This window comes from Anser brachyrhynchus, assembly GCF_964034855.1.
Source record: "Anser brachyrhynchus genome assembly, chromosome: Z".
Lineage (NCBI taxonomy): Eukaryota > Metazoa > Chordata > Aves > Anseriformes > Anatidae > Anser > Anser brachyrhynchus.
The window spans coordinates 18574158-18595376 of NC_137697.1; the positions used below are offsets into that span (position 1 = coordinate 18574158).

Below are 21219 nucleotides of genomic sequence, written 5' to 3' on the forward strand. Positions count from 1 at the left end.
TGTACATATTATAGATATTATTTCATTCCTTTGGAAGCAAAAAGTGAGCCTTTGGATAGTGTCCAGAGATGTCTTGTTTATCTATGTGTAGTTGCTTTTTTTAAAGTTGGAGTTTGCCATCAATATGAAAATGTTAAATCTTGTATTCTTTCTTTGTAGTGCTAGATCATATAATGTTTTTGGTGTAGCTGCTTCAGGTTTGTCTACAGCCAGCTGAAGCACAGCTGACGGATCTGTGCAAGTGTAGCCTACCATAGTGAGTTTGACTGCTCCTATATTAAGATGAAATCCTGTTCCCAAGGAAGGTATTTCAGGGAAACCTAATATTGCTGTAATATTGTGGTCCTGACTTTGTCATTGGCAAGAATATTTATTTTTATTTATCTCCATGTAATAGAATCCTGTTCCCCTTCAACAGAATCTGAGTTTCATCCTGTTGTGTTTAAGAAATGCAAAACTTCAGAAACTGCATTTCATTCCCCTGTTTCTCATGTCTGAGAAATGCACGGGAGCTTTCAAGTTGTTATAAGGATGTCTCCCTGCTTTCCCCTCTTTTTCTTCTCTCCCCTGGTTCCTGGTCTGGTTCCTGAGAGCCTCCACTTGTAGGACCTCTGGCATGGCCACGTTGCGTGGGGTCATGATGACTTCCTCGTGGCTGGTAGCTTCTGTGCAAGCTGCGTGGTGTAGTCTTCTCCCTTTCCATACAAGAGCTGAAAAGTTTGTGTGCCTGAAGTTGTTTCCTAAATCGCATCAAACAGAAGTTTTAGTTGTGGTAAAGCCACTTAGCAGTACAGAGGTGGTTTTGCAAGGGAGTGAGTGATAGCTGGGTGCTGCTGTTGAAACAGTGTCTGGTAGATACTTACACTGTCTCTTACTCTTCAGAAATAGTACTTTTCTGAGGCTGCCAGTTTGGGCAATATAAAAGCATCTTAAATATGACCTGGAGGCCAGGACAGTACTGTACTGCTCTGTACCGTAGTCTCATACTAAACTTTCCTCCGAAACCATGTGTGCTTCAATAAAAGCTGTGGGGAAAAAAAGGAGCGCAGCTTAACTGGAAATATAAAGAACTTTGTGTATTCCACAACACAGTTTGATGACAAGTAGAGGCTTCATTGCGGGAGGAGGGCTCTAGCTCTGTTAAGCGTTGTGTAGTGTGCAGGGAGCTGAGTGCCATTGTTTCTGTGTGTGAAGTCTTAACCTTATGCAAGGAAAAAAAAAAACAAAATAGGGTTGGTTTCCTTGAAGAGTGAGCCTATCTTAAAGTACATGAATATTTGCCAATAACACCTAAAACCCTGATGGGATCATGCTGTTTTCAGATGCACAGAGTCCAGTGTCGAGCAGTCATTGCTGTCTGTCTGCTGGTGAGCAGTTTAAGGAATTGAAGACCCTTTGAGTATTTGCTTAGTAGTCACCTTAGAAGTCTAAAAACAGTGTTTCGTAGAATCTGGTAGGCAAATGCTTTACCTTTCTGGCAGATGTTGTCAGCCATTTCCCTTTTAATATAACCGATTTGTATATTCACCTTGTGAGGTACCTTAGCACTTGGAAATTGAGGTATATTGGAAATACTTGCATTCATGAATGACAAATGGTTAATTAAATGACAAAGGTTAATTAAATATTCTGTGTGACCCCCAAGCCCCGCCTGATTTAGGAAATCACTCTAGGAGTGTGCTTTGAGTTAATCAGTCACTTCAGTGTCTTGGCCTTGACATGAATGAATCTTAATATGCTGAGGAAGCAGATTCAGAAAACACTGTTGTTGATTTTTTGGAAGTGTATCTGCAAACACTTCCATTGAGCTTTGGATTTGATTTAACAACAAAGAATAAAAAACGCTACATAACCTGAAATAATAAATACAAAATATACTCTGAACATAGGCAATTTAAAATGCCTTGCAGCATACGTAGTACTTTGCTATACAATTAACTTTAGGCAAAAAGGGCCTTCACTGTGCATCTTCATAGGTGACTGGAGTTGACCTTCACTCCTTCTTTTCTGTGGACAGAGAGGATGAAACCATCAGGTATATGCTCACTTGTTTTCTTCTTTTTGTTTTTGCAAATTTAGCAAAATATTGAGACATCAAATGTACTGCCAAAACTAGAAGGCTGAAATGTTGTGTAGGAATGATGAGAGGAACAGAATTTGAAGGATGAGGATTTGTTTTTACACTCATGTTGAAGTCAGTATGAATGAATGCCAGCTTTATAAACAGAATAATTTAAACATTTTTTTTCCCCACTGGCATTGATAAATCTATTTTTCAGCGTTTTTCTTAGACTAGGCAGTGGTTTGCATTTTGATTGTACAGTGCCATCTAGTGTCTGCTCAGGTAAAGCTGTGAAGAGATTGCTGAAGAATAATACTGGCAAGAGCAGAGGTTGCAAGTTCAGATGGTTCACACCTGCAAAAAGGCTGCTTTATGGAAGGTCACATAAGCTTAAGCCTCATCCTAAGCCTGATCCCTTTGTACCTCGAGATGGGACAACGGGAGAAAAATGTTCCTTGTATGGGAGTGTGGTAGGATGTGCTGTAAGCCCTGTGAGGAGGATGGCTTTTGTGTATAGCCAGCTACAAATCGGGCACTTGGAAAATTTTCAGTTTGTTTGCATTTTAATTACTTTAAGATCTTTTTATACACTTTTTTTTTTTTCTGAATACCGTAACTTTTATGCAAAGGAAACTTCATTTTTTTTGTTGTTGTTGGTTGATTTTGGTAGGATAAGATAAACATGTAAACAGTGTCTTTTTTCCTGTGCTTCTTTTCAGCTTGATCACATATTATCCCCCCCACCTATGCCTTTTCGAAAATCCAGCAATCCCGAGGTCTCTTCTGGCCCTGGAAAACCTTTTAAATTTAAGAGGCAACTGAGTGAAGATGGGAGACAGCTCAGAAGAGGAAGCCTTGGAGGAGCTCTGACTGGTGAGTTTGGGGTGTGGACATAGTCACTTGGAGGTTTAGCAGCTCTAGACCTGATGGCACCTCAACCCTGGGGTTGGCCTTGGGGCCAGACTCCTGGTGGGAGGCGTGTGTCCCACCTGGACATATATAAAGTCTCTTCCATGTGTGCTAACCAGTAGCCAGTGGGGTGAGATCATATTGGAAGCTCTCTTTTTGGGGTGCTGATAGGTGGCTGAGCATATACTGGAAATGACCTAGTTCTTGAAATTTTGGGGGGGTTGTGGCATTTATCTGGCAGACTGGCAGTTTAAGGGTTGTTTGAAATGTACTTACATGCATTCATCCATGGGATCTCGCATACATCTTGTTTCCTCAAGGAGCTCTAGTACACAGATGGTCCTTTTAGACTTGATTTCATTAAAGGAAAAGCAATATGGCCTCATTTATCTGGCTGAGCACTCCCAGGGGTGGAGGGGCACTGCCAGTTAGCCCTGGCTATGGACCATGTCTTCTCTTCTGTGAAGCTATGCCATGGTAGCAGGTAGCCAGGACTCATGAGGAAGGCTCGTACCCTCCCTGCCCTGGTGTCTGTGTAAGCTGCAGTGAAAGATTTCAGATGCCAAAGCTGTGACTGGGTCCTGGGAGCTGCATGGCTGCAGCATTCGCTGAAGAGTGCTTGTCATTGAATGTATGAGAGAAATGAGTGTGAAAATATAGGGACAAGTTATCTGGGCCTTGCTTTGTGTATTTGAGTATAAAGAATTTTAAAACTCACTAGAATTTGCCACTCAAATGTATTCCTGAAATGCATTGTGATAGGGACAATAGATTTTAAAGAGTTAAAGAGCTTCCTGGAATTGATAAATATTGGACTCAGCATCTACCTTGTTTTGTCCAAGTTATGTTGGTTGATACCAAAATCAGGTGAAATTCAAAGCAGAGAAAGCTGAATTGTCATTTACTTGCAATATGACTGTCCCGGCTCTAAATTGTGTATGATGATCAAAAGTGTTTTTGGGGTTACAAAATGGCAGATAGAGCTGACTCTTCCTCAGTGAGCTTCTGAGAAGTGCATTTAAGGTATTTCCTCTTCTAATTTCCTTTCTACCCCTCTACTTGTTCTTATGCTGGAAGACACTCTAAACAGTTAGCATAATACTATTTATTGCAGTATTTTGAAGAAAGGGAAAAGCCTGCTGTGCTACAGCAGCTGGGAGAGAGGAGTGAGAAGCAGCCCTGCAGCCCCCCGGGTGAGTGCAGCAGGAGGGCAGGAGGTGCTCCAGGCAGGCAGCAGCAGTTCCCCTGCGGCCTGTGGAGAGGCCCCTGGTGGAGCAGGCTGTCCCCCTGCAGCCCACGGGTCCCACACGGAGCAGATCTCCACGCTGCAGCCCGTGGAGGAGCCCCCGGTGGAGCAGGTGGATGTGGCCTGGAGGAGGCTGCGGCCCATGGAGAGCCCCCGCAGGAGCAGGCCCCGGGCCGGAGCTGCAGCCCGTGGAGAGGAGCCCACGCAGGGGCAGGGGCAGGGGCACGGGCACAGAGTGACCATGAAGGAGTGGCGGAGACGAAGTGCTATAGACTGACCGCAGCCCCCATTTTTGTTTCCCTGTACGACTCGGGGGGAGGAGGTGGAAGAGGGTGGATGGGCAGAAGGTGTCTTTAATTTGTTGGTTTTTTTTTGTTGGTTTCTCACTGATCTAGTCTGGCAGTGATAGGCAATAAATGATATTAATCTCCTTATGCTGAGTCTGTTTTGCCTATGATGATAGCAGTTGAGTGATCTCCCCATCCTTATCTCAGCCCTTGAGCCCTTCCATTGTATTTTCTCCCCCTTTCCCTCAGCTGCCCAGCAAGGTAAAACCACCACAGAGTGCCAAGCTAGTTTTTTACTAACAATAAATATTTCAATCACACTGTTATTTCTGCAGAAGTTTTTTTTGACTTTAAAATAGAGCGGTGGTATTCAAAAATGGAGATTTCCTGCAGTTAAACCCTTCAGCTAAACAGAAGAAGGCAGCGTAATCGAAAACAAATGAAGCAAACATGCTCTGCTGCTATAGTCCCTGGTCTTTATCTCTGTGCTTGAATTATTGCTTGAGGCCTTTATAAAAGGAAGTGGATATAGTTTTTGTCTGCTTGCAATATGTTGTGCAGGGTTTCATGTCAGGATTTGGGAATATAGCGTGCAGTGGTGTTAAACTGCTTTATTACTAATGCACTTTCAATGAACCTGAATACCTTAAGTTCTTAGAATCATACAATAGTTAAAATATCTTACCAGCTTTCACAACACTGATTGAATTAATCAAAGTCGTTCTGATGACAGAAGGTCATTAGTATTCTTTCATGATCTTTGTTAAAAAAAAAAAAATTAAACTGCTACAGATACAGAGATACATGCCCAAAAATGTTTTCAAATGCCCAGCAAAACTTGCCCAGCAAAAAGTAACAGTGTTACTTTGGATTTATATTTACTCGCCTACATACTTAAGTTTTTGGATGTTTTTTGTAGCTTCCTTAATGCTTAAGAGTGGGTTACTATTATGGTTTGAAACCACAAGTATCACGATATCACAATCATAGAATAGCCTGCTTTGGAAGAGATCCAAGAGTCCTTGCATTAAAGCGAGTAACTTTATTGACTTGTCCTTGGTTTGGGTCAGTTTCTGCGCCTGTATATCCCCTCCTTAATTTCTTAGAGACTTTGCATTTGTAGGAAGATGCATGTGGTCCATAAAGAAAGAAAGAAAAAGAATGTCCAACAAAGGCTATCGCCCTGGAAAATGGTTCAGAATGTTATTTCTCAAATAGTTTAAAGCACAGTCTCTGTATCACTCAAAAATGTTACCTTTGTTAAACTTTGAGGAATACATTAAGTGGGAGTAAGTAAAGCAAGAGTGAAAATTACAAGCTCAAAAGTTTGCAGAATATGCCTTAACTGGTGCTTGTTGCTCACTGTGAATGTTATGAAAGCTGTAAATTGATCAGTGTGTTACTTTAGCTTTCCCTTCTGTGTTAAAAATACAAAATTATTGAGCCATAGAGCATAGGTAGTATTAATGATAAAGAAATCAAATTTTTATTTTCATTTGTTTATATAAGACAGGATATTTCAAATCCTGCAGGGCTGACTACTAATAGAGGTAAATAAGTATTTTTTTCATCTCTGGGAATAGGTTCCAATTAAGTGAGTTTGCAAGGCTTTACAGGAGGGAGTAATACCATGCACGACATCTAAGAAGAAAAAAAAGCCTGCATTGTTGCAATATATTGAGTGGATTTACAAAACCTGAAGGATTTCAGTTACTGAGAACCTATTGCTATGAATAAGATAAAGTAAATTACAAAACTATTTATATAGGTTTACAAGAAAAACTAGAATGACATACAAGGTTTTTCCAATGGAAATCAACACAAGAGAAAAAGGTTGTAAATTTGGATGAGAGTGGGGATAGAGACTGAACTTACATTCAGTGCAGCTCAATTGCACTGTGTTAAGCAATCTAGCAGCCACATGTTTTCAGAGTTAAAGAAAATTAAATCCATGTTTTTTGAGGCTAAAACTACTGTTGCTTCCTGTTGAAAATTGCTAGGGAACCACTGACATTAAATAAAGTTTGGCCAATAAAAGAAATGAATAGTGCTTCCTGGAGATACCAGGCTATTACATTTTGGAAAAGTCACTCCAGTCTAATTGTTGTGACGGTATTGCCTGACTTAATCTTCATCCCCAAGGAAGGAAAGAGGGAAGACTTTTGGGGAGAGATGAATTTTGAATGAAAAAACTTTGCTGGATGTGGCCTGATATTAGTCTAGCAAATCTACTTTAATAGCTCTTATTGCGAAGTGCTAGCATTATTGCTTAATAGATAGAAAAGGTGAAAAATATTTCATAGTTGCGTTATGTTGCTTAACAGGAACGTTAAAACAACTTTGTGGTAGAAGCATTTTGTACTGGTTACCTTGGAAGCGATTTATGACCAGTTTCTCTTCTAATTTAGAAGGTCGTGTTTCCAAAGCATTAAAGAGTTTGGATGGTAGAACTGCCTGTGGTTTTTCTGGGTTCCTGGTCCGTTGCAGGACACCTGAGTGCAGTCACTGGGCTCTTCTTGTACAGTTAACATTTGCCTTCTTCCCCCCTCTGTTGCTTCTGCCTCTGAAGTGTTCCCTTTCCACCTTCCCGTGTTCCTGTAACCATGCTGGCTACATCTTCTACCTGGAGGTAGACTGGAGCTGGGAAGTTCTGCTTACACCACAGATGGCATCAAACACAACCCTTGTGCAGTCCATGCAACTGCTGGATAAGCCCTGTTGCAAAGCTGAGCTGGAGCTACTCCTCTGATGGCAGTCTCTCAGACACAGAGGGAAGAGGTCCGTACTTTTGACCAGTGCTGCTGCCACTGGCCAGGCTGAGGCCAAAGCCTGGTCAGACGAGGGCAGGTCTGTTCTTCTCCAGACAGTCAGCTCCTGCGTGTGTTCCTGGGTGTAAATGCCTCTCCTCCCTCTCCCTTTATATTGCCTCTTAATGGATTCCAAACAAGGCGCAGGCTGGGGCTTTAGGATTTTGTTTCTGATCAGGAGAAAAGATGTTTAATTAAAAAGCTGCTTTTCTGCAGTGGCTGGTTTTCTTGATCTCTGCAAACTTCAGAGGGCTGTCTACAGACAGAGGGTTTTTGTTTGAAATCGTCTGCAGATTTATTTTGCTTTGTTCAGAGATGCTTAAACAGAATTCGTAGCAGAAAGTGATGTGAAAGGCTGAGAAATTGTATGAGCTTTCACTGTGAAGGGGTTTAACCTGGGAAACCACTCGGACAAGCAAATCAAATTGTCTTTGCTTTCATATCCCATTGCTGCTCCTTAGCTCACAGCACAGTGTGTGGTGTGCTCTGTTCGGTCTGCTCAGCTGCTCTGATACAACACTTGAAGATGGCTGTTTGCCTCTCTTCTGAACTGTATGAATATGTACTGCTGATGAGAATTTGCATTTTGCAGGATGCTGTAGCTAGTTCAGTTGTCCTATGCTGCACAGTTAGATGTATTAAAAAAAAAAAAAGGCACGCACGAAAGCAAAACCCACTAAACTTTGTTACCTATAGTTTGAACTTCTTATCTTGCCTTATGTTATCTCATTGATAACTGCCTAGAAACAGACTTCCTGCTGAGCTAATTGTCTCTAATTGTGGTAGAGCCGTTATCTTGCTAACCTTAAATTGATCTTACACAAACACTAGTGAGATAATGCATACAGTTTTTGTTTTACAGCGTTTTTAATCCAAAGATCCTACATCACTTTAATAGAGTTAACTCTGGTTAACTTTCTGGCCTGCTGGAGAGCTAAAACCAAAAATAAATAAATAAATCTTGGGATGTATGTGTTTTTTATTGTTGTTCCTCCTTTGATTAGCTTCCCACCTCTAAGTCATTAGTCATCTAAATATTGCCAGCAGTGATTGCAATTCCCATATAAATAATGTGGTTGACTTGAAGTAAATTCAGAGATTCTCAGTCTGGTTTTCACATTAGAGATTCATCACTCTACTTAGAGTGATTAGCAGAAAGATCAACAGCGTTATGGGCCATGAAGAACAAGCTGTTCAGTTATCTGAGGGTTGGCATGTGCTGTCAGGACTTGTAGGCTGTCCCCTTGCGTGTAGGAGAGCAGTTGGCAGTGGCAGAAATTTGGAGTTCTCGCTAATCCTGTATTGCGTGACATTTTTCATTAATATTGCTGATATGCAGATTAGCTCATTAAACCTTAATGTCAGAAGCTTGATACAACTTGGTGGCTGGGGAGAGTGGAGTGTAAAATCACCGGAGTGTGCTCTGAAACCTCTTTGGCAGTGCTACCTTCCCATTCCCTACAACGGTTTTTTGTAACTAGGATGTAATTGCTTTAGTGACAAGCGTTTTAAAAAGATTGTTCTTATCACTGATGGTCGATAGAAGTAGATAAGAGGAAGTGTTCCTTATTTCCTCTGTACTATCTCAGAATTGTTTACTGACTTCCAGTTAGGGGCCTAATTAATTATCCGAGTGCCCCTGTGTGAGAAGCCCGGTGACTTCATAGCTGTCTCTGGGGATACAGCTCCAGGGACCTTGTTGACGCGTCTCCAGTTCCAGAACCTCACCGCAGCGGGATGCAGGGGAAGGATGGCGGCCTGTGCCGATGCTCTGTCAGGCATCCCTTTCTGCAGGAAATTTTCCTTCCTAAGCTTTCTTCCCCCCACACATCAGACCAGAAGTACGTTTCATAATAGTTTTCGTTGTCATGATGCGTGGTGGGACTGGACCTGGTTGGTTTGGGGAGTTTTCTCAGCTGAGGGTGCCGCTGCCTGGTGATGGGGGCAAAAGGAGGGAGGCTCCACATCCAGGTGAACTACACACCACCGTGGGGAGTGGGGAGGCACAAACCATCTCATCCAGTGTCGCTGCCTGCACAGAGCACGTCCCGGAGTCTTCTCAGTGCCTCCCTCTAACGCTTCCATAAAGTGTGTTACCACATGTTAAATGTTTTCCAGAATTAGTAGGAAGACATGTAAGCAACGTATTCCATAATTACATACCTGAGAAAATTGCTTTTTTAAGCAGGCAGTATAAGACTGTCTTCTACTGACGAAACAAATATATTCTGCTATGAAATATATATTTTCAAATGATTCTTGGTGCAGTAGTGTTTGAGATGCCATTAGGTTATATTTGTCATTGTCAGTTACTTTTGTCACTTAAGGCTTCAGTCAGTGTGTATAGTTCGGTTGATATTGCTTCCCTGTATGCTAGGGGATAATTTCCATATTCTTTGACATGTGGATTCTGCATCATGTAATAGTCTGAGATGAGAGCAGGAGATACTGCATTCCTGTCTCGTTATTTTGCCTTTAACTCCTTGATTGCAGCTTAATCGGGCTTATATCATCAGAACATCAGAAGCTGATTGTTGTTGAGATCAAAGCAAACTGCAGCAGTAGAGTGCCTAATTAGCGGATGAACTTGGGAGTTCCTTGTTTTGAAGGGTGAAGAAGTAGAATTTAGCCGTTTTTGGGATGCTTTATGAAAGCAGCTTGAAATTCGGTTAAACAGTCACTTGTACAGTAGAAAAATAAAACATGGAGAAAAAGAAGAATATGCATAGTAAATTTCTGAGGTTTAAGTTGTAGCTCTGAGAAATACTGCAATAGCTGTTGAATTAGCTGGCTCAAGTACACTTAGCAGTGTAAGTATAGAAGCACATATGAAGGAACTTGCCTGGACTTAGTTAAATGCTTGGGTTTGATCAGCTGATTAACTAAACCTGAGCACTGTAATGCTACAGTCTTGTTGTTGCTGGTACCTGAGCTCGTTAGTGCAAAACTGTCTCTGCAGTGTTTATAAATAAGTTATAATTGCACATCAAAATTGCATTACTCATGCTCCTAGAGGCTTAAGTCTTCCCATTTCACCTCCATGCACTCTCAAGAGAGGACTTGATGCTGTGGAGCCAATGGACTCACTACTAGTGAAGGGAAATTGTCCTTGCTTGCTCCAAGACAGATGATTTAACATGAATTGATTGTACAACTGAGAAACACATGAGAAGAGCAAAAAGAAGCTTTTATGTGTAATCTTTGGAATGGTGGTCAAATGTTTGAATTGGAAAGTTTATTGTTATTTCCTATTGAAAACAGTAAGGGGCTTTTTATTAGGAAACTTCTTTCCCTGTTAGAAAAATTACTGTAAGCACATAGTTACAGATCGGCTCTTGAATTTTGTGGCATAGCAAGGTACACCTGAAACAGAACAAGGGGTAATGGTAGGGATTATTTATAGTGTACAGGGGTGCCACATCCCACTTTATGCTTGTAGTGGTAGGACAAGGGGTAATGTTTTTAAGTTGTTAGAGGGTAGATTTACATCATTTGCAGTTTCTGGCCATTTTCTTCATAGTATAATGGAATAATTTTGTTCAGATCATATAATATCTATGAAGCAGGTAGCAAAAGCAAATACTGAGATGAAGAAGAGATGGGAGCCAAGAAAAGAAAATTGACAGATGGCTGAAGTCGTTGTTCATGTAGTCATTGAACTGAGCACTGGTGAACGTAGATGTATTCTACACGCAGCTTGGTTGTGAGCCTACCGGTGTTCAGAGTTGCAGATAAGAGCTATCTCTGAGCTTTTGCTTTGCAGGATTCCTGTTTTTGCAAAATTGACCTTATATCAGAAGGTACAATAAAACATACCTCATTGTCACTTAGATGTGGTCCAGTTTAATGCACTTCCAGTAGCATTACATGTTCAGTGTGAACTTTGAACATTGATTTTCCAAGACTGTTTTTTTTTCCCTGTTATTAGAATTTCAGAACTGGACCTTATTTTTTTTCTAGAATAGGAGTGAATTAGAGAAAAGAGTGAAGGGGAAGCAGGGAGTTATGTGTCAGGGCTTTGTTATAGAGCGGACCAGCAACCTGTAAGTTTTGAAGGTGTATGCTGGTACTGTGGGAAAAGGGTTCTATTTGTTGGTAAGATAAAGAAAAGGAAGCAACAGTACGTGCCCGTCTCTGAGCTCACTGATTACATATCTTCAGCTGTTTGTTTTGCTGATTTGTATTTCTGTATGGTTGGGAGGAAGGAAAATAGAGTTGTAAATGATAACTTCAGGCTGTATAGTTTCTTAGTATGATATCAGTGGCACTGGCTGACTAACACTGCTTTTAAGGTAGATATTTTTGGCATGGAAAACTTCAAAACAAACCCCAAACCTCCAACCTTTAAAATGTTCTACTGCTGTCACAGTGCTTCAAAAGTGGTTTGTAAATAAATGGTCAAAATAAAAATATAATTACACCGAGTATGTGTTAGCAGAAGAATTTTGAGTAATCTTTTAAACAAGTTTCTGTATTGTCATTTAAGTGTTTTTCAGCTATTGAAATGGGATGAGAAGTTTCTTGCAAGCTTGAAATGACTGAGTGTTTCTGAAAGGAAGGATAATTGTATGTGATTTGTATATTTCTTTATTGGTAACACTCATAAACAATCTTTATTGTTTTTGATAGATTGGATACAGATCTAAACCTGCATCCTACTAGTTTCCAATCTGAAACTTGATGTGCCCTTTTCCAAAGTTACAATATGTGTCTTAGTTTTGCCTTTGTGGGCCAAATTTATTTCATTCATGACCAAATACCACTTCTTCAGCTAATTTTAGAAACTGAAACCAAGATAGAGAATTTTAAGGGGATTCTGCAGTGCATCAAAAAGTGTAAAATTTGTAATTAGTTTTTAATAGGATTTCTTGCAAGGGTTCTTGTACAGTAACATTTCTTTTGTTTCCATCCCCTGTTCTTTAGCTTTCCATTTACCACTTACCACTAGTGGGAATTATGTGCTTTAATTCCCCATGCACTGGTGTTGAGAGTAGACCCTAAAATTTACAGCCTATGCATCATTTCCTACAGCAGGGCAGCCTGGAACAGTTAAATTTGCAGTAATAAAGCAGAGTGCCCTAAGCTGATGGTAAGCTGCAAAGGTAGGAGGCTCTTCCCCTTCTCCCGGGGCAGTTTCTGAAGTCGTGTGCAGGCTTTGTGGCCATGGCTGCTCTGCGAGGTGCTGTGGGCTGCCAGGCGTAGAGGCGGCTGGGGGCTGGCTTTGGTCTTTCAACCCCTGGCAGTGATACCTGACGGGAACTTCCCCTTCTTTGGTGGGGAGGAAAGGGAAAGGAGTAGGAAGAGGGAGAAGTACCCAACTGTTTCCTTGCGGAGCACTTCTATCACCCACAGCTGTCTGCAGTAGGATCCAGTTTCGGCTTCCACTGTGCCTTGTTTCTTTTGCTCTTTCTCAGATAGCTTGCACTTACGAGTTTCCCCAAGGATTGGTGTAGAGTGAGCAAACCACCTGAAACCATGCTTGGTGAATCTGTCTGTACCACAGAGGTCACTTCTTGAGATAGAATCAGCTGTTTTTGACCTCAAAGTAGTGAGAGGAACCTACCTTTCTGAATTGTTTTTAAATAATCTGCATGTCATAAATATCTGCAATTGATTTATCAAAACAAGTAAAATACGTATTTCTTGGCCTTTGCCCTGAAGATTGCAGGATGGCTAGAGCTTAGTCTGTAGAAACATATTGATGCTGGCCTAATTTGTCTGTGATGCCTTATAATCAGGTGCACAGTTTCTGTTCTTCTGCTTTGGGCTAATGGTGTCCATAGTTACTGTCAGACCGAATCCAGATGTTTGAATTGTTTAAAAGTGCTTACTTGTTCTTCATTTAAAACTGTGTAAAGGAGGACTGCTTTTAATACTTTGATTTGAAATTATGTCTGTTAAAATCTGCCAAGATGCTTCCTCTGTGTTTATCCTTATATTAATTCTCTAACGATTTTCAACAGTGCAATCTGCACTGCGCTAAGAATTTTTGTAAAAGCAAAAACTTACTTGGATGCCAGAGGTTTTTCTCCATCATAGGTAACTGCTAAAATATCAGACTGCTGAAGACTTGAAACATGTAATTTCTAACTTAAAAATGAAAATACAAGGTTTATAGGTTTAATCCTATTAAATTAAAATGAAATTACAAGTTTTAATCTTTTAGTCATTCTCAGTCATTCTGTTGGGATGTGGATTTCAGAGGAGGAGCGAATGAAGGAGAATGATACCTTAGCAGTAGGAAAGATTTCTGTAATTAGAATAAAGCAAAGCTCACCTTCTGTGACAGATCTTTGCAGAAATGTATGTGTTTTTTCAGTCTCTTTTGGCCTTAAACAGTAAAAAATAGAAGAAGCATTCACACACTGGAAACAACAGAAGCAAGAAATAATAAAGATTTCCTTTGGGCATTCTGCAAACATCCATTATATAGGATGCAAGACATGTGATAGGCAAGTTCAAGGGGAAGGTGACGCTTTGATCTGCAGTGATGTATTCTCTGTGTCCACCAACTATTATGTAATACCATTAAATAATGCTAAATTATTGCCATTACGTAATCAACTTAAGTCACCTTTCATTGAAAAGCATTTTGATAAATGTGCTGGACTAATGAGGATTGTATTCAGATGTGGGAAGAGATAACATTGGAACAAAGTGGTGTGACTTCAGGCTATCTTAATGTCTTCAGGCACGGAAAGGATATCAGAGATGCCAGCAAAGCCACTTTAAAGGACATGGTAGGAAGTCACAGGCCATTTTCGGACTGAATGGGACAGCAGTAGGTGAACCTCTATTAGCAGATGACTCATCTGTATCAATAACTAATAAAAGTAATGATAAAATTACAACCCATGTGGCAATGGTCTGCTGTTAGATGGAGATTAGCCTGGACTCTGGCACTTTCTCTGCTGTATGTATGCCAAAATGCTGAATTACAATGGCAGGGATGAGATGTAGTTGAGGTCCCCCATGAGTCAATTCACTCAGAAAGGAAAGCTGCTTGGAGCTTTGCACTTGAAGGCAGAAATGAATGCAGTGTGAAAATCAATAATGCATTTCAGCTCAAGTTTTGTGTGTAATACTGATACTTAAATCACTTACTGGTGAGAGGGTGTGACTGTGTAAATTCAAGGGGTTATTAAAGAACACAGCAGAATTGTAAAAAGGAAAAAGGCATACAATTATTAATGGAACTGTAGCAGAACACATAGGAGTAGTATGGGGACAAGAAACAGGACTGGATAGTCTGAAAACGAGGCGACTGAAATTTTTTGATGGGGAGGAATTGAGGGAGAGTTTCTGGCTAATTCATTGCAAAGACTTTTTTTGTGTAGTGTCTTAATGTGGTGGCTCCCTAACCCCTCAGAGTGGACTGAGGTTTGGAAGAAATATTTTTCTATAAGAAATCATGGTGTTCTATTTGTTTTTGGAAATAAAACAACAAACAAAAAAACCTCGTTACATTCATTTAAAGAGGCATAGTATTTAAAGTACAGTTGTCATTTTCAGGGTATTTTGTTGTAGCTGGCTTTATTGTCGGTAACTGCTGTTCTCCTGGTTGTGTTTCTCTGCAGAAAGCTTAATGCTATTCTTTTATTAGACATCTATGTTACTGTCGTCTTGTATAAGCCATAGATACTTTACTTGTATAGAAGGCGCATTTAATATATGCCATTTCTGTGTTTAGAAGCATCTGTGGATGTACTATATAAAGACAAACTAGATTTCTGGATAGTCTGCTACACTTGCCTTAATTTCAGTATGTTGTGAAATCTTCTGTGCCCTCATGGGTCCTGTTTGGGGGTAAGGAGGGGAGGAGAGATCGTTCCAGCGTGGCGCATGCTTACGCATTCACTGGTGATTCTAATCATCTTCAGTGTCTACTTACAGTGTCTGCTTAACTGTTCTGCAGGCCCCCCAACATTATTTTAAATCTTTCTAGGGGTTAACCAGGCAAGAAAAATAATAAAGGTGAAATGAATTCTTACGTTGTGGAGGCTGGCTGTGATGCTGAGTTAATCTGCTCTGCTTTTTTTGTCAGTCAGGAAAACCTTGCAGTTAAAGGAAGGGCTTAGTAAACACTTTGTTGTTATGAACAGAAGGCTTGCCTGCTCTCCCTATTCTATATTAAAATATCATAGACTTTTTCAGGTGTTTGATCAAGGTAAAAACTGAATAAAATACAGATGCTTGTAAAAGACAAAAGATAAAGGCGACTATGAAGATGTTCCATGTCAGCACAGCCCGGCGCATGGCAATGTACAGAGTGCTCCACTCTGGGTGACTAGCATGAATGGGAATCACAATATTTTCTCTGTGTTTTTTGGTCTGCCTCCCATTTACAAGAAGAAGTACAAGCATTAATAATAGCACTTATTTCTTGTATGCCTTTCTGCTTTCAGACTTCATTGATTTGTTAAACCCCTTTGCTTCAGGATCCAAACTGAAAAAAAGCTAGGTTAATTTGTGAACAAAATCCAAGTAATTGCCTTTTTTTTTTTTGGGAAGCTCAGTGAGATTCATCTGAAAAGAAAATTAGTGCAGCCTGGGAAAGGTCTTGTGTCTAATAATGGATTTCTCAAAAAGTTTAAAACCCGTACTATAAAGAGCCTTGGTTAACCAGACAGTGCTTCCCTTTCCCAATTTTAGAACAAACTTTGTCATTAAAACACTTTTTACTTTACATTCTTCTTTGTTCTTCAGATTAAAATTTTGGAGCATTCTTGCAGAGTTTAATTCCTGTGTTTTTATCTGAGAGGTTTTTGTAGTCTGGAATTCAACAGCAGAAAATATCTGGTTTTAGCCTGAGAATCTCATTTTAACATTGACTTTTGGGAGAGGAATCAAAAAAAAACCACACAAAAACAAACACAACAACAACAACAAAAAAAACAAGTAAGGAAAATGTATAAACCTCTTTCATTGTGTAAATTATTAAAGGTACCTGTTTAAATGCAGAGTATGTATAACTTGTTTTTTTCTACTCACTTTTTTTCATCCTTCCCCCCCGAATGAGAAGGAATTAACCTTTTGAGGTGACATATGCAGTCAGCGATAACTTCCACCTCTCACTGGCACATTCCAGGATGAACATCCATGGAATATCAAAGATATGGATTAAGCTTTCTTTATGAAAGCCTTTTAGTTGAGGATGGTGGAAGGACATGAAAAAGAAACCTGAATTCTGGAGAATGTTTTCCTGGGTGACTTGGCAAAACTCTGCATCTTTGTCCTACATTTTTCTTCCAGTCTTGGGCAAGTTGTTAGAAATTGGGTGAAAACTGTCTACAGTTTCAACTTCACCAGTGTACCAATGAACAATAATGTGCTTGTTTGGCTGAGAAGTGTTAAGAGGACTATCTGATGTTGTTGCTTGGGAACTCTACAGATCCCAGTAAAGTCGGTTTCCACAGACCTCAACAACCCTGTGGATCTGATGTTTAAAAATAAGGTTGTGAAGCTAAGGACTTTGATTTCTGGGCAAACAAGTGCCCACTCACCAGTGCACAAATCCTCTGTCAAAAGTCATGCATGTACCCCACAGTTCTCTGAGGGGGCCAATGCTAATGTAGCAATGGCATTTCAAGAAACAGGTGCTTACTGTCTGTGGCTTTGAAGATGACTTTCATTTCAGCTGTTCAATAAAAATCTTGCATCATGTTTTTGAACAGATTTGTTTAAAAAAAAAAATAAATCTGAATTGTCCCTGCATCAGCTTGTTGATTTTTCTAAGAGAAGTCGGTTGCTTGAGTGGTGTGATTGCCCCACTTGCCCCACTTTTACATTTTTCAGATGTAACTAAGAATTTACAGATTTAAGACAACTCTATATAGTCTGTTACCCTGTTTGATAGTGGTGGCTGAAAGTAAGCAGAAAGGGAACAGTATCATTACGCACTTGTCACAGAATCACAGAACGGCTTGGGTTGGAAGGGACCTTAAAGACCACCCAATTCCAACCCCCTGCCATGGGCAGGGACACCTCCCACCAGACCAGGCTGCCCAAAGCCCCATCCAGCCTGGCCTTGAGCACCTCCAGGGATGGGGCACCCACACCTTCTCTGGGCAGCCTGTGCCAGGGCCTCACCACCCTCTGAGTGAAGAATTTCCTCCTAACATCTAATCTAAATTTCCTCTTTTGTAGTTTAAAGCCATTTCCCCTTGTCCTATCACAATCACCCGAGTAAAACACTCAATATATTTTCCGGAATTTTCTCCTTGCTTCTGGTTTGCTGCTCAGGGGCTTCCTGAGATGGTTCTGCCTAGTTAGTACCCCCAAAGTTCTCTTTTCTGTGAACTTGCTCAGTCTCTCCTTGAAGGCATAAACGTTTTGGCTGCATTCGTCAAGGTGTTTCACAGATCAGTCATTTTTGCATGGGATAGCATTGTCTTTTTTGAAACACAGTCCTCCCAGCTTCCTTCTGTTGTGTTTTACTGGGAGAGGCAGCAGTGATTGTTGTATCCTTGACATTCCTGTTTAGTTATGATCCCATTTTCTGAAAATATGCAATGAGGACAAAAAAAAAAAATGTAAAAATGTCAGCCTTTTTAAGGGATGAGAATAGTCAGGAAGCCATCTCTGTAGCATTTTTAATGTAACCTTGCTGTTTACCAGGGTTGATCAGGAGAGCTGAAATTTTATTTGATGTTAGCCTTAGAGGGTCATGGCTTATCATAGCTCTTCAAAACAAAAATATAAACTGTGTCAAATAACCAGCTTTCAAAGAGTAATAAAATCAAGGGCAATATTTTTTTAAAAATGTATTTTTTGCTCTTATTTTATTTCCGGCAAACCTTCAGAATGAAAGTTTCTTTGGTTCATACTTTCTATTGTGGATGTTTGGTCTGTTGTTGTTGCATTAATCATGTTTCAGAGTAGGGTAAAGGTACAGTTGTGAGATTATTGGGGGGCGGGCGGGGGGGCTAGAATTTGCATGAGAAAAAGGTTATCATGTGGAAGGGTGACATTAAGGGGTGGCAAGTGAATTCTAAAAATACCGCTTTGATGGAATCCCTTCTGGTCAGGGCTATGGTGAAAGATCAAATGTTTTAAAATGGTGAGATGCCTACTTTAAAAATAAATAAATAAAATAAGAGCTTTGTCTTGTAGTAAACTGTCCGTTACATTGCTTCATCTGCAACATCTAATATTTTAACATACTCTTTCTTAACTTAACAGGCAGGTATCTGCTTCCCAATGCAAATGGACAGCAGCTGTGGCAACCTGCAGAAACCTCTAATCTTGTTCGCATGCGCTGCCAAGCACTTGGGCAGTCAGCACCTTCACTTACTGCTAGTTTGGTGAGTAATTTTTTTCAAAGCTAGGAGTATACAAAAAAAAAAAATCCATTACATCTCCATCATTTCTGAATTTTTGGAGGGATAGGAATCAATCCAGAATTTATGTCCATATCAACCCCTGTTCTTTAAGCTTTATCTTTCCAGTTACTAATGCATTCCAGAATACAATATTATTTAAATGTCATTCAGTCACACTCAACATATTATAGTAACAGTAACTCTGAATAGCATTACTGGGTTTTGCATAAACTCTTAGCTGAATGTTGCATTAATGTAGCTATTTGCATTTAAATGGTTTCTTTCCTTAAAAAAAAAAAAAAAGAAAAAGAAGGAAAAAAAGGTGTGCTTTTTAAGATGACAATGGAAGGTAACTGTCCATTCTCCTGGGCATTCTTTTCCATCAATTTCTTTGTTTCCACTTTCTGCTGGACTCTTGTCCTCAGGAGAATGTGGGTATATGAAGCATGAACTTCATTAAGCCTTTTGGACAAAATGGTAAAGGGAGAGAAAGGGGAAGAAATGCCTCATACAGCCAAACTTTCAGCTTTTGTTCTGAGGTGTCTGTTATCCTGCTTTGTATTTCTGTATGTTAAGATCTTAATTGTTGAAATTCAGTGCAGGACCCCGTACACTAATCTGTACTTCTCTTCAAAGAATTGTGTTAATGAATATATGTATAAAAAAGCATGAAAGTGTTTCTAATGATCAGACAATGCTAAACAGATAGCACCATGCCAGTTTTTATTATCATAGTGGTGTATAGATGGCTGGTTTCCCCATGAATATGTCTGAAATAGCATTTCATTTCAACAACAACACATCTGCTCTTACAAATTTAATTGTGATTTCTGCTTCATTGTGATGTTAATTGTTTGTGGCTCTGTGGGGCAGATGTTTGTTGTTGGACTGCACACTTATTACAAACATTTGATTCCATTTGAAGTTTTCTGCTTTAAGCCCCAGTATTTTCTGAACAGCTGATCATCAACCTATGTATTTTTGTTGGCATTTTATTAGGAGAAATATAATAGTTCACTGTGAAGGAAGTATTCAGATTATGTGTAGTTGAAATGGTAAAGAATGACAATATGATGAAACAAATTTAGGTTTTTATCAGTACAGTACATTTTCCCTCTTTTTTTTCTGTAGTTACTAATAAAAAAAATCTTGATTGTTGATTTATCAAGATCTTGATTCTTGATTTAGTCAAAACTTGACTAAATAAGAAAGTGCTGTGTTGGTATTTGATCTTGTAGTTCTGCTTGCACAAGTCGTAGATATCATGCTAGTTGTGCTTTTTTGGTGTAATGTGTAATTATATTAAGAGTGAGATTCAGCAGCATTTTGACAAGAAGTATTTTAAATGGTCATAAAAAAAAAAGACTGATGAAAAATTCAGTGAGCCATACTTCCTTAGGGGTCTTCTGCTCATCACCTGTTGACTTTTTTGGTGTGTGTCTGCTACAGACTTCTGTCCTGTCTCTGCATCTTTTATCTCTGCCTGACTGCAACTTCTCTCATGTGTTCTGCTGGTGCAGAAGTGAGTGTGAGTGGCAGATCCGGGCAGGTGTCCACTGTGTGGAGATGCAGGTTCTCCAGGGAAGTGTTTGTTTCTTATCTGGAATTGCTGATCAGACTCACTTCCTAACGAGGCCGGTGTAAAATAGGCAGCGATATTCTCAAACCTGCTCAGACAAAAACTTTGCTGTCAGACTTCCAAAAAATCTGGTCTTTGCTGAAAAGAGTCTGTAAGTTAGGGTTGCTCCCCCAGCTTTATTTTTTTGTCTTGGTTTGTGCTTTGATGGAGTTGAGTTTGGGAGGCCTATTATTAGTTTATAGTGCTGGGAGCTTTTAATTGTATTTACAAGAATTTAACCTGATGTTTAGAAGAGACTTGTATGAGTTTCTTTGTAGCTTTTCAGTCTGAGTTGATTTTTCCAGATAAGCGAGATGTCACCTTAGAAGTTTGGCCGTTACCTTCTTCCTTTACTAGGACTGATTATTCTTACTGTCATTGATATTAGGCTCTGGTGTGGAGACCAGTGAGAGCAGTGGCTGGTAGGGGTCAGTATAGGCAAGAATAATTTGTGAGCAGCTCAAATGTAAGTACTAACACTTAGAGGGGTTGCAAATGAGGTACAAAATATAGTTCCCTTTTTCTGTCAGTTTGTAAAAACTTGCCAAGGTTGCTTGTTGTGTGACAGATGTAAATCCTTTCTGTAGGAAACTATAGGTTTTTAAGTGAGTTATGGAATATTGATTAAAAAAAAACGGGTTGCAGATGTTGCTGTGCATGGAGTTCAGTAGGTATCCAGGGTTTATCTCTGCAAAGTTGATAATTTGACTACAGGTTGAAAATACAGTTCTCATAGAGCTATGTAAGTGGGTTGAACGTGTGTATGGGGGAGGCATATTTTCAGGTGAAGGGGCAGTGTTTTGGACTTGCTGTGGGTCAAGCATACCATTGAGAGTCTGCAGAGAGCATTAACATGGATGTGAAGATAAGTATAACTTTCATAATGTTTCTAAACTTCATAGAAAGGTGAAGCTGAGGTGTGGAACAATCCTGCTTTTGGATGTTCTTACAGGCCAAGCACTGATCTGG

General features: G+C 39.9%; 1 protein-coding gene across 3 annotated transcripts in view; it reads left to right on the forward strand.

Annotated features, from left to right (window-relative positions):
* The window catches only part of MAST4 (microtubule associated serine/threonine kinase family member 4), a 296539-nt gene that overhangs the window by 59453 nt on the left and 215867 nt on the right, over positions 1 to 21219 (forward strand). For all 3 annotated transcript variants that reach the window (XM_080573069.1, XM_080573072.1, XM_080573073.1), the window contains exons 2-3: positions 2782 to 2935; positions 18493 to 18614. In XM_080573069.1, coding sequence (XP_080429195.1) covers positions 2782 to 2935; positions 18493 to 18614 — 276 coding nt within the window. The remainder of the gene's footprint in view (positions 1 to 2781; positions 2936 to 18492; positions 18615 to 21219) is intronic.